Raw genomic sequence first — 12,231 nt, 5'->3', positions numbered from 1 at the left:
TTTCTGTTTGTCCACGGCTGCTTCCGCAGCTTCTTCGTAATCCAAAGAGTTCTCGTCCATGAAGCGACGTAGGGTGGCAGTAATTTTTTGATGTACAGGAACCCCCCTAAGACGACGAAACTTTTTTAGATAGTGCAAATACAGCCTTCGCAACTTTCGCCTGTGGGCCGGTAATAGAAAATTCAACGCTTTGGCCTAAGCAACCTCTCTAGGTTCCACCTCTTCCAGAAACCGTTCCACTTCTTCGACATAACTGGGATTTAGAGCATCTCTCACTTCTCCTCGCAGGTTTTCCCAAAGATCACTAGTGTTAGAGTCGGAATCATTCTCCACGTTTCTTCATCATCTTCGTCATCACTATCCATGCTTTCATCCTCGTCTTCGTCATCTCCATTTTCTTAACCTTCCTCTTCCCTTTTTTCACATTGTTCGTCTGTTTCGACTTCCGGAAAGGCGGCATTCATTTGTTAAATTTTCCTCTTGTTCTCCCTGTGAGCGTTTCAAGCAACTTTGCCTCTCGTGGCGGTCTCTGTTGTAACTCCGACTAAATGATTTTTGACAATACTGGCAAAGATGCCTTATACGCTAAGGCATGTGTACTCCGCGTTGTCTGAACTCAAAATGAGCATGACCAACTAAGTCAATTGTTATATGGATGAGTCACTCATCACAGCTGTGTTCCATGCAATTAACAAAAGTGGCACATGAGCATGAGCACGAGTAGTAGTTACTCATGAGTATAAGAAGAGGGCAGTGGTTACTCATGAGCATGAGCAGTAGTTACTCATGAGCCCGAGAAGAGGGCAGTGGTTACTCATGAGCATGAGCAGTAGTTACTCATGAGCCTGAGAAGAGGGCAGTTGTTACTCATGAGCATGAGCAGTAGTTACTCATGAGCTTGAGAAGAGAGCAGTTGTTACTCATGAGCATGAGCAGTAGTTACTCATGAGCTTGAGAAGAGGGCAGTGGTTACTCATGAGCATGAGCAGTAGTTACTTATGAGTATGAGCAGTAGTTACTCATGAGCTTGAGAAGAGGACAGTGGTTACTCATGAGCATGAGCAGTTACTCATGAGCTTGAGAAGAGGGCAGTTGTTACTCATAAACACGAGTAGTAGCTACTCATGAGCACGAGTAGTAGTTACTCAAGAGCTTGAGAAGAGGGCAGTGGTTACTCATGAGCATGAGCAGTAGTTACTCATGACCATTAGAAGAGGGCAGTGGTTACTCATTAGCATGAAAAGTAGTTACTTAAGAGCTTGAGAAGAGGGCAGTGGTTACTCATAAGCACGAGTAGTAGCTACTCATGAGCATGAGTAGTACTTACTCATGAGCATAAGTAGAGGGCAGTGGCTACCTATGAGTACGAGTAGTAGCTACTCATGAGCACGTGTAGTAGTTTCTCAAGAGCTTGAGAAGATGGCAGTGGTTACTCATGAGCATAAAGCACGAGTAATAGTTACTCATGAGCATGAACAGAGCTACTGATAAGTCAGTTAGATGTAGTCTATGTTTATTTGTATACTTCTTGACAGAAAAGCCATGTCTAAGGGCTGTGCCTTCTAATACAGCAGTAGACTAAGCAAGCAAAGCAAATCTTAGCATGAGGTTAATGGTAACAGAAAATTGAGAATGTCCGTGCTTTTTTAGAGATAGTTAGGCAACAATAATTCTAAAAGGCTTTAGCATACAAAGCATTGTATTTTTTTCTTTTTTTTTTTTTAACTGAACCGCATTGACAAACGCATGGCTGACAGGAAGGGAACCAATAATCCTTCCTTGTACGGGTTTTGTGCTCTCACCACTGAGCCAGTGGGAGATTGGTGACGAGGTACATAAATTTCTGGTATTTTATTGTCAGGTTTAAAATTTTCGAATAAGCAAGGTTTTGTTAACACAAATACAAGCAAAAACCAACGATGAAAATACGTTTCGGCGTCTTGATTACACCATTACGTTCTTAGCTTGAACTCGACGTAGACGCGCGTGTTAAGGTTTTGGCGGGTTTCTGGAACATATTGAAATTTTTCTTCCTAGTAACGTCACCGGATCACTGCGACTCCTCATGCTCATAAGTAACCACTGCCCTCTTCTCAAGCTCTTGAGTAACTACTACTCTATGGATGACGAAGAAGCTGCGGAAGCAGCCCGTGGACAAACGAAAATTTTTGTTAAACAGAGTCTTTGAGAGGCTTCAAGTCCCTGACGAAGAAGAAGAAGAAGACACCAGCCAAGAGGACGATTTTACTTAGAAATGAGGCCCGTTTGACGGAAAAAGAACGTGAATAAACGCTTTTGAAAACGAAAGAAGTTTCGACGTGAGCTTCTAGCGCATGAACACGAGGAACAAACGCTCTTCTGAACGTGGTTGACGCCCGAGTTACAGAAGGGTGTAAAGAATTTCTAGGCCTCGCTTGATAGGTAAACTGCGGTATGGCTCTTAGAACTCAGGGACGCTCAACCACTTAGATGATCAAACCCATGATCCAAAATGGTCCGCTGTAATCATTTCCGTGAAACCTGAGCCTGCAATACTTATCACCGTTATGTCGTATGCGTGGGCGGAAGCGAAACTTAACTTTTTAGTAGGCAAGATTAGCAAACAACTCAATTCGCATGATAAACAGAATTTGAAAACTATATCGCGAATGAAAGATCGGTGTTGTAGATATGATCGTTTACAAACCAGCTGCAGGGATACCCTCCATCCCTTGTAACCAATGGTTTCATCCATCAATATCAATTTGTTACAGTAGCGGGTACCCTCCTTCCCCGAATTATGTAAACAAGTAGAAGCTTCTTTAGTGAAATTAGTTCTCGCTGGGGTGCACTGTTTTCTCTTGCACTGAGATATCAGATTTCAGCCGTTATGGCGCACCCCACGCGCTTCAAGCGTAAATAATCAAGACGTCAATTTTGCATTATCGGAAAGAAAACACTGCTTTTCAAAACAAAAACTCGAAAGAAGAACATCTTAGGAATATTCTACAGAATAAATAGCAGAAATCCAAGAATTAACGACAAGCAAGCGGACATTTCAAATCCACATCACGGTAATGTTCAGTAATGTTCGAGTACTTCTAGAAATACGCTATAGAACGAATTACAGGTTTGATTGTGTATTTGTACTAAAATACTTTTTGAATTGACGGGTTTTTCGTTTTCCGAACAATTATTGCCAAATTTATTATTATTATTATTATTATTATTATTATTATTATTATTATTATTATTATTATCATTATCATTATCATTATCATTATCATTATCATTATCATTATCATTATCATTATCATTATCATTATCATTATCATTATCATTATCATTATCATTATCATTATCATTATCATTATCATGATCATGATCATGATCATGATCATGATCATGATCATGATCATGAGTATGAGTATGATTATGATTATGATTATTATTATGATTATGATTATTATTATTATTACTATTACGCTACAAGCAGGGGAGAAAACACAGCGAGGAACCATTCATTTCTTTGATTCATCCACCGTCCATCGCCGTGGTGGAATAAATTTACTTTGCACTGGTAGTGAGAAAAGACCAAACCTGTAGCCCCCTGATATGACCTGCAAGTGGATGAGGGTAGGAAATTAAAGCGTGTTTACGAGACAAAGGTGAACTACAGGTAATGTCATGTGTTATGTGCCAAAACGCACGTTTCCACAGCACAGTTAATGATTAACTATCAAATACTCCTTATTATACTGGCATTCGACAAAATCAACTACTACACATTTTGGAAAGCCGTGGCCGATCAGCGAAGACCAGATGAAAAGAGTGATGGAAGAACTACAAGGATTATGGGTTTCAAAACTGTCGTCCATTTTATATTGTTCGTTCGAGTTCAAAATGCTGGACAACTTGGAAGACAACGTTGTCACTGATATTCGTTTCTACGCCATTCACCCACGGACACACGATGCGATCGACTGATAAGCATGACGTAATCAATTTGAGGACATGTTCACAAACAAGAAATCCTTGTCGTCTTCTTCTCCGTTTAACACTTGACGCAGCACACCATGTCATAATTTATTCTCGAGCCTTTAAGCAATGTTAACCACTCCATTGGCTTGGTTGAGACACACGCGTCGTCAATGTACGTCGATGCACCTCAAAACGCCGTGCTCGACGATCCGTATAAGGAAAAAAATTCAAGACCAGTGGCATGACTCGTTCCTCCACCCAACTGCTTTTCTCCTCGACCCAATGCCTCTTACAAAAGTTAATCGTCATCACTATCGTCTTCTTCTTCCCAGTGCATGTTGGATCACACTCAATTTTTTTTTTCCGAAAAGATGATGGCTTATATAAACGAATCTGACCAATCAGCAATAAGTGACCTTATTTGGTCATAAAATGTGACCATTGGTCAGAATCTGGTAGGACCTGTTTAAGCAGACAAAAGTGGTCGGTCACGAAAATTCTCGACGGGTCATCTTTTTTATAAGATTGAGAGGGACTTGGTCACATGACCTATATATGGAGGGGGTGCCCCCCCCCCCCCCCCATACCCCCTCTTTCTCACCCATTAATCATTTTGAGGTGAGGAGTTGGAATCGTATTTAAACGAGTGAGTGTGAACTGATACATGGAGGGTGTGCCCCCCCTCCCCATACCCCTTTTTTTTTCTCACCCACAAATCAGTTCGAGGTGAGGAGTGGAAATCTTATTTAAGCAAGAGAGTGAGTCGGTCAGTCAGTTTGCAGTGAACATGGAGAAGTCAAGTCCGCCCAAAGGTTGTATAAAGTTGTTGTAATCGACATTAAAAATTTGTTCCTGCTTTGACATCACGTGGTTTTTGTCTTGGTTGACCTTTGACCCCGCTTTCTGATTGGCTACGGGCAAAAAAATTTCAATACACCTCATTTGCATACTAACACCATTACATCATCCTCAGGAATGCAATATTTCATTTTGACGTCATCATGCTTGCTCCTGATTGGTCCATTTCGATCATGTGACCCAAATACGGCTCTACACCGCAGCCCTTATACAACTGCCGTTTTGTTTGCGAGGCGTTAAGTTTAAAAGTGTCGATTTTTCGTCTGTGTGTTGACTTCCGTGGTATTTCCCACAGCATTCCGAAGATTTATAAACTAATCTTTATTACCCAAGTCGATAAACCGAAAATAAATTAATGTTTGGTATAAGCAACAGAGTTGGTAAGATAGTTTGGCTAATTTAAACTGAGATTTGAGTGCTGCAAAGAGAATCTCTTTACGGTGGCGAAATAACCTCATCAACTCTGATGATAAGGTCAAATATTCGTTTCCTTTCCCCATCTACGCACCACCACAGTTTCTTTAGAAAATAACGACCTTATTTGTAAATAAATAAGCTTTGCTGACAATTAAGACTAGGCCTGGTTACATGGCACGTCGAAAGAGAATCGTTACGCACGTAACATTGTTTGCATCCATACGTACGCCTTAAGTGTATGTGGCACAAAAGAAATTTCTTCTCTATTTTAAATTTTCATATATACTAAAATAGATTCTAAACTTAAAACTTCATGACGTTTTCCAAACGTCGTCGTTTCCCGTTCGAGAAAGTGCTATTTTGACTCTAAAAAGTCGCTGTCGCGCGCGGCCGAAACTTCACGTGATAAGCTTAACTTTACTTGATAAAAAAAAAAAGAACTGGTGGTGGAGTAAAGCCACTTTGCAGAGCATTCCATCGTTCTTTTGAAGTTGGAGCGCCTAGTAATTACTGATTTCTTACAATAATACGAAGAAAAAATGCCCAAGCTTCTCCAGAACCAGCGGTTTGGGACAAGATCGTCAAAGTAATTGTAGTTGAAGCGATTCGAAGTTTTAGTGTTTTTCGGTTTCAAGTAGCACTCGTGGTTTTTAGGAATCCGTCTCAGTGTGAGATATAACTCAACTGGAAGGCCAACAGATTATATCATTTGAAAAACAAGACAGATAATTCCGTGGTCTTTGTTAAATTCGGGGTGATGCTGCAACGCACAAGAGGCGTATGGTCTTCATTGCAATAAGACATGGATATTATAAATTTCGTCGGACTATTTTCAAACTCGACTAGATGATTAAATGTTTTGATAGCATCTTTCGTTATCTGACTGCAGTTGTAGTAACTTTCTTCTGTTGCAATCTCTTTAAAATTCTGATGCAGCTTTTAAGATTTATTACTGGTGAGTAATATTCCCGAAATTGATTTAAAAGTTGAAGTTTAGAAAACAGATCCTGATAAGTTGCCGAGAGGAGACAATAAATGAACTCCAAATCAATGTTGATTCTTGAATTTGAAATTATTCCCGTTATTACCAACAAATGACAAGAACCAAAGATCTCTAAGAAATGTATTTACAAAATTAAAATTTAATAGCCCTTTTCGCAAGTTCACAAATAATGAGACGCCGTCCCTCTTTGTCTACCCCGAGTTGTCTCTGCTCGTTCTTTATCTCAACACACGTTCAAAATTGGAATTCGAACATAAAGTAAGAGCATTCAGCTTCCTCTATGAATTAATCGTTAGGATAGCTTGTTGTTTTTCCGCTTTTGGAAGCTGACAGTTAAAATGGAGGGTTTTGCCTAAACGCTAACGGAATTCGACGCACAATCGTTTCCACTGTGCACAGCCATTGACGATTGTCGAAAGTCAACATGGTTCGCTACGGCATGTCTAGTCACCTATGGTTTGATACGACCCACGACTCACGACTTACTTTTCTTCTCTGCTTGTTTTTGTTCGCTGGAGCTATCGAAAGATTCGAAAATATTCCCGATTTAAGCGTGTTCCAACCAAAACACAACACTCCCGGGAACAATGTCAAGTAGATCGACGTCATTACGTGGTAAATTAGGTCCCTGTACCGCGGCATTTTTAAAAGGAAAAGGAAGGGGTTTTCCCTGAAAAAATGGTTTTCAAAATTTTTAGAGAAGTTTTATTCTTAGAATCGGTTTGCACACGCATCAAACTCCTAAAAAGCGAAGAAAAATTATTTTTCTCATATACACTTTAACTACAGTTAGTCTTTAGATACACGAAGTCAGGCTCAGGCTTAACATTAGTTACAAGGAGAAGAACCGTAAAATGAAATCATGGCAGATCAAAGAAAACAATGCCTCGTCACCAGTTTTATACAAGCGTGCGAGAAACGTACGTGTGCTACATTGCTGACAATGGATAATTTTTAAAATAAAGATTACAGAAATGTGAATCGTTACGGCCTATTTACACTTGCGATTTTTGTGCATTGTCGCATGTTTTAGTTTTGTTGCCCTTAGGTTTCAGTCTTTAATCGCGTCAGTAAACAGCGATGATCAATATCCGCGCTATTCATGTCCCCGTTGTCGCCGGGGGTATCGAATATGTACGTTTGGAAGGAAATTCCCTAAAACACGAGATACACATGAGTCCAGTTTTCAACGTTAGGTTTGGACTTTTTCCTTCGTGTCTTATCAAAAAGCAGTTGACAAACTTGACTAAGCTGCTAAATCATCCCACTCCCCGCTATGTTTCCGCATTTTACTTGGTTACATGTTTTTGTGTAGATGTTCGCTTGAGCTTCAATATTTTTTGCACTTACTTTCAGAATTATTCAGTACCACATCTTATTGTCATTTATGGTGTTTCGCGTTCTCTAGGCCTTGCCAAAAGTATAATACCTCGTTCATATAATCTTTTGTGTTTCCGCGAAGGGATAATTAACGAGATACTGAAAATAACTTTGCTCCACCGACGCATCTATATATTTCTGGCTGAAACATAATTTTGTTTTGTTTTCGTCTCTCCTTTCTGCATAAGTTTCACTGGTACAACCGTGTAAAAACCTTACTTTAAAGAATGGTGTGCGAGTTTATCCCCCCGAATGTCTCACGTCAAACCAAGATTATGGATCAACTTGTTCGTTTCACTGCTTGGATGGTTACCAGTTGAGCGGCCCTGCCACGATTCGGTGCGCATTGTTAGGAACCTGGAGCGAGGATGTCAGCACACTCAGGTGTAAAGGTTTGTGTTGACTCACACTAACGCAAAAGAGACTCTCCAGATTGGTAATTTAGACAGAAAACCTCATGCTATTAAGTAAAATATTCAGTAACTAAGAAACAAAATAGGGCGGGACCTTAAAAAGAGTGATAATAAGTTCCATTTGCTTTTCCAGGGAGGGAGGAGCACGAAAACAGACACATTTATTTTTAACATCGTTCATCACTATAAAATGTTCTTTAACAGTCAAAATCTATCAATTATGAATTAAGTATTAACAGTTTTGTGAACTTTACGGTATACGACAAAAACACGCACCGTAGTAATTACTACTAAGTTGAGAACTAACCTTGCTAATATCGTTTTCTACATCCAAATGTGAGTTGTCAGTCACATTCAGATGTAGTTTTCAAGATGGCGGACCACGTTTTCAATGAATGCCTTCGAAAAGCACTTGGTACCCTTGCTGAGCGTGGTTATAGCCGATCATCGGTGGGTATTTCCGCAGGATCTCTTCCGAAGAGCAGTTTCGAAGACATCGAAAGCGGAAAGTATTAGCTGCTGTTTGCACCGGCAGAAGATGCGCTTGCAAAAGTTTCTAGCGTCGCTTAAGAAAAGGAAGAGCTCATTTCACCAGAATTAATCTTGATAGAGGCTACCCAAAAATTCTGAATACTGACTCTTAAAGTTTTATCAGATTTTGTCTCAGCATCTGGTGTAGAGGAATAATCACATTTGACGATGGTACAATCGACAAATGTCGATAAACTTATTGTAAACTAAGTGGAAATGTGTAACTAAATCTATCGTAAACCTACGAATACGGGCCTTTTACTTCATTTTCAAAGTCCCACCGATTTGCGCAACAAGAAGTGTCTTATAGAAACAATGTTCCTCTACGCATCAATCATTCGTCGATGAATGTAGGCACCTAAAATCCATGTTTTATCACCTTGGTTACCCTAGGTCTTGGGGGAATTGTATCATCGACTAATGTGATTATTCCTCTACTTTCCTCTGAAACTTTAAGAGTCAGTATTCCGTTCAAAGATCAAGTCTCAGCGAACATGGTCAAAAGGCAAATGCGCGATCTCAGTTAAAAAATCGGCATTGATGTACAACCAATCTACACCAGTAAGAAACTTGAGCAAGACCTAAAGTTTAAAGAGATCAAGCCACGCATCGTAAATCAGCATAGCGTTGTTTACTGTTTTAAATGTGATTGGTGCCATTCAAATTACGTTGGATATACGAAGCGCCATTTGTTTCAACGCATTGCTGATCATAGATACTCTGCCATTGGTCGCCATCTGAGAGGTGGCAATGGGAACATTGGCTTACTCAATGAGAGCCAATTTAGAATGCTCAAAAAGTGTAGCACAAAATGGGATTGTCTTGTTTACAAAATGCTGTACATAAGAACAGTAAGACCCAATTTAAACACCCAGAATGACTCCATTACAGCCAAACTTTTTGTCTAACTTTCAATTTAATCATCTCTTAACTATATATACTCGATTTCATTATTTTACTTTCACTTGATAATGACGTTCTGGAAACGTCGAAACGTCGTGCTATGTTTTACAATATTTTATCGCAGATTGTTATTGTCATAATATTATTATTATTATTATTATTATTATTATTATTATTATTATTATTATTATTATTATTATTATGCAAATTAGTTCCTCTTCACAAATTAGTTCCTCTTCACACCTACTATCACTTGGATTAGAACATTGTTTTCTTTTGAGATTTTAAGGTCGGTACACACATGCGTAAGAGGCTCCAGGACACCTTTCCACAAAATTCCATTTGGGGATTTCATTGATGACTGCCGCTTAAACGCTAGCCAAGCGTGTCTCCGCTAATTTTAGAAAGTGAATGATGGCGTGACGTTGTAAATTAGTATTCTAGGATCTTTTTAACAACTTTTTTTATTTCATCAAAATTTTAGTCTTACTATTGTTAAAAAATTGTGCTTGAAAATAGCTCTGTTGGGCTTGGAAATAGTCGCTTTTTTTTAATCGAAATGAATTTTAAATATTGAATTGTAAATAGGTTTTAATAGCTCTTTTTTCTACTTTTAACTTGTAAATATCAATTTTGCTTGGAATATTATTATTATTATTATTATTATCATTATTATTATTATTATTATCATTATTTGCTCTTGCTCAATTTCGCTCGCATCAAAATAGGGAGATCGACTTTTCAGTGCAGCAAAATCCACGGAAACGCGTGCTTCGTAGGATAAGTAGGGGTGAAAAGCGAGAGACATTAGCCGTTTTCGATGATTCCCGCGACTATTTGTAACCCATGAACCTCTTAAAAAATAGCCTGACCCCTGCCTCATAAAAAAGCTTCCTTTTTAACTGGCTTTCGAGCAGCTTGTACATTAGTGGGGATACGGAGTCTCCTCCTATGTCGAATGTAATTGGGTAATCGGACACCGCTCCTAAAGATTGTGTTGCTCGGAATTCACAATGTAGTGTCAAGAAAAAGTGAACATCACCATTTCTTGAAACCCTTATTAAATTGTTATTCGTGTCAATTCTTAGAATGTCGAGGAGCTCTTGGCATGGGAAATGGTACGATTGCTGACGAGCAAATTAGTTCCTCTTCACACCTTGATGTTTATCATGCAGCAAGCAATGGCAGACTACACACTCAAGCAACTTCAAATGTAGGAGGCTCATGGTCAGCTCAAACAAATGATGTCAATCAATGGCTGCAGATTGACCTGGGTAATCTGCAAACTACGGTAACACGTGTAGCAACACAAGGAAATGGAGCTAACAGCCAGTGGGTGAAGATGTACAAACTTCAATACAGTTACAAAGGCTTTGACTTCCAGTACTACAGCGAAAAAGGAGAAAATCAAAGCAAGGTATCGTATACGGTCTCAATATAAATAGGGCTTTTAAAGAGAAATACAACGCAATTTACAACAAAATAGAAAAGCAGTAATGCATTTAATATCAGGTTTCGTTTTTTTTCGACAGCAAAACCACATTCAGCAAATTGTAAAACGAGTATTATTCTTTATTGCTTTGTGTCTTGTTGATTTAGGAGTTTGTTGCAAACAAAGACAGGGACACCACTGTCAATCACGACCTCAACAAACCAATCAGAGCTCGTTACATCCGATTCATACCAACTGCTTGGCATAACCACATATCAATGAGGGTGGAGCTCTACGGCTGTAAAGGTACTCACAGTTCAGTACTAATCTATGCTTTTATTTTTTTTTGTTCCTGGGAAATTCATTATGCAAACTTGAGTGACTGGAGATCTCGGGCATGATCAAAGTTGCCTTAAGTGTTCCAATCGTTTATTATTATTATTGTTATTATTATTATTATTATTATTATTATTATTATTATTATTGTTATTGTTATCGTTATCGTTATCGTTATTGTTATTATTATTATTATTATTATTATTATTATTATTATTATTAACTATAAAACTGAGCGAAAAAACGGAACGACGTTTCGGTGTCATCGTGGCACCATTATCAAGTAAAGAATGCAACAGAAAAGATAATTTACTTGATAACAGTGCCAGGATGACACCGAAACGTCCTTCCGTTTTTTCGCTCATTTTTATCGTTAACTGTATTTTTAAATTTATTATTATTATTATTATTCTTATTATTATTATTATTATTATTATTATTATTATTATTATTATTATTATTATTATTATTATTATTATTATTACCTGGAACCGCAACAGATCTATCGTATGCATAAGAATGAAAAAAAGACCCTGTACTCAACATTTACACCTTTGGTCTTCGCTACAACTGGCGGAATGGGAAAGGAATGCTTGAGATACCATCGTCGATTAGAGGAGCTGATTTCTATCAAGAAAGGGGAGCAATATGCCAAAACCATGTCATGGATGATAAGCCGAATTTCATTCGCACCATTAAGATCTGCACTTGTCTGTCTTAGAAGTTCTAGGGCAATACGAAAAGTTCAACGTGACATCAAGAAGGGGTCATTTGGGAGATGCTTATTATATTTTCTTCTATTCTTTTTTTTTTTAAGTCAAGTGGAGATGATTTTAAAACATTGAATTTCATTTAACTTTTTTAACAAATTCCGTTATATTTATAGCTGATTCGTTCCATTATACTCATTGATTCATTTCACAAACCTGTGACACAAGATTAATAGGTCGACATGCCCTTGAAATCTGTATTTTTTAATTCTAGCATCTTTTTGTTGA

General features: G+C 38.4%; 1 protein-coding gene and 1 pseudogene across 1 annotated transcript in view; both read left to right on the top strand.

Annotated features, from left to right (window-relative positions):
- Window positions 1-12,231, top strand: part of LOC146459837 (uncharacterized) — a 111,118-nt gene that overhangs the window by 33,506 nt on the left and 65,381 nt on the right. Inside the window, exons 5-7 of the mRNA XM_085088754.1 lie at window positions 7,807-8,010; window positions 10,554-10,882; window positions 11,065-11,203. Of these exons, the coding sequence (XP_084944880.1) occupies window positions 7,807-8,010; window positions 10,554-10,882; window positions 11,065-11,203 (672 nt within the window). The remainder of the gene's footprint in view (window positions 1-7,806; window positions 8,011-10,553; window positions 10,883-11,064; window positions 11,204-12,231) is intronic.
- On the top strand, window positions 8,797-9,470 carry LOC146459842 (uncharacterized; annotated as a pseudogene).

The sequence above is a fragment of the Pavona decussata genome, unplaced genomic scaffold (genome assembly GCF_977016875.1).
Source record: "Pavona decussata unplaced genomic scaffold, jaPavDecu1.1 SCAFFOLD_215, whole genome shotgun sequence".
NCBI lineage: Eukaryota > Metazoa > Cnidaria > Anthozoa > Scleractinia > Agariciidae > Pavona > Pavona decussata.
Note: the sequence above shows the minus strand (reverse complement) of the source record. Positions and strands in the feature narration are given on the sequence as shown.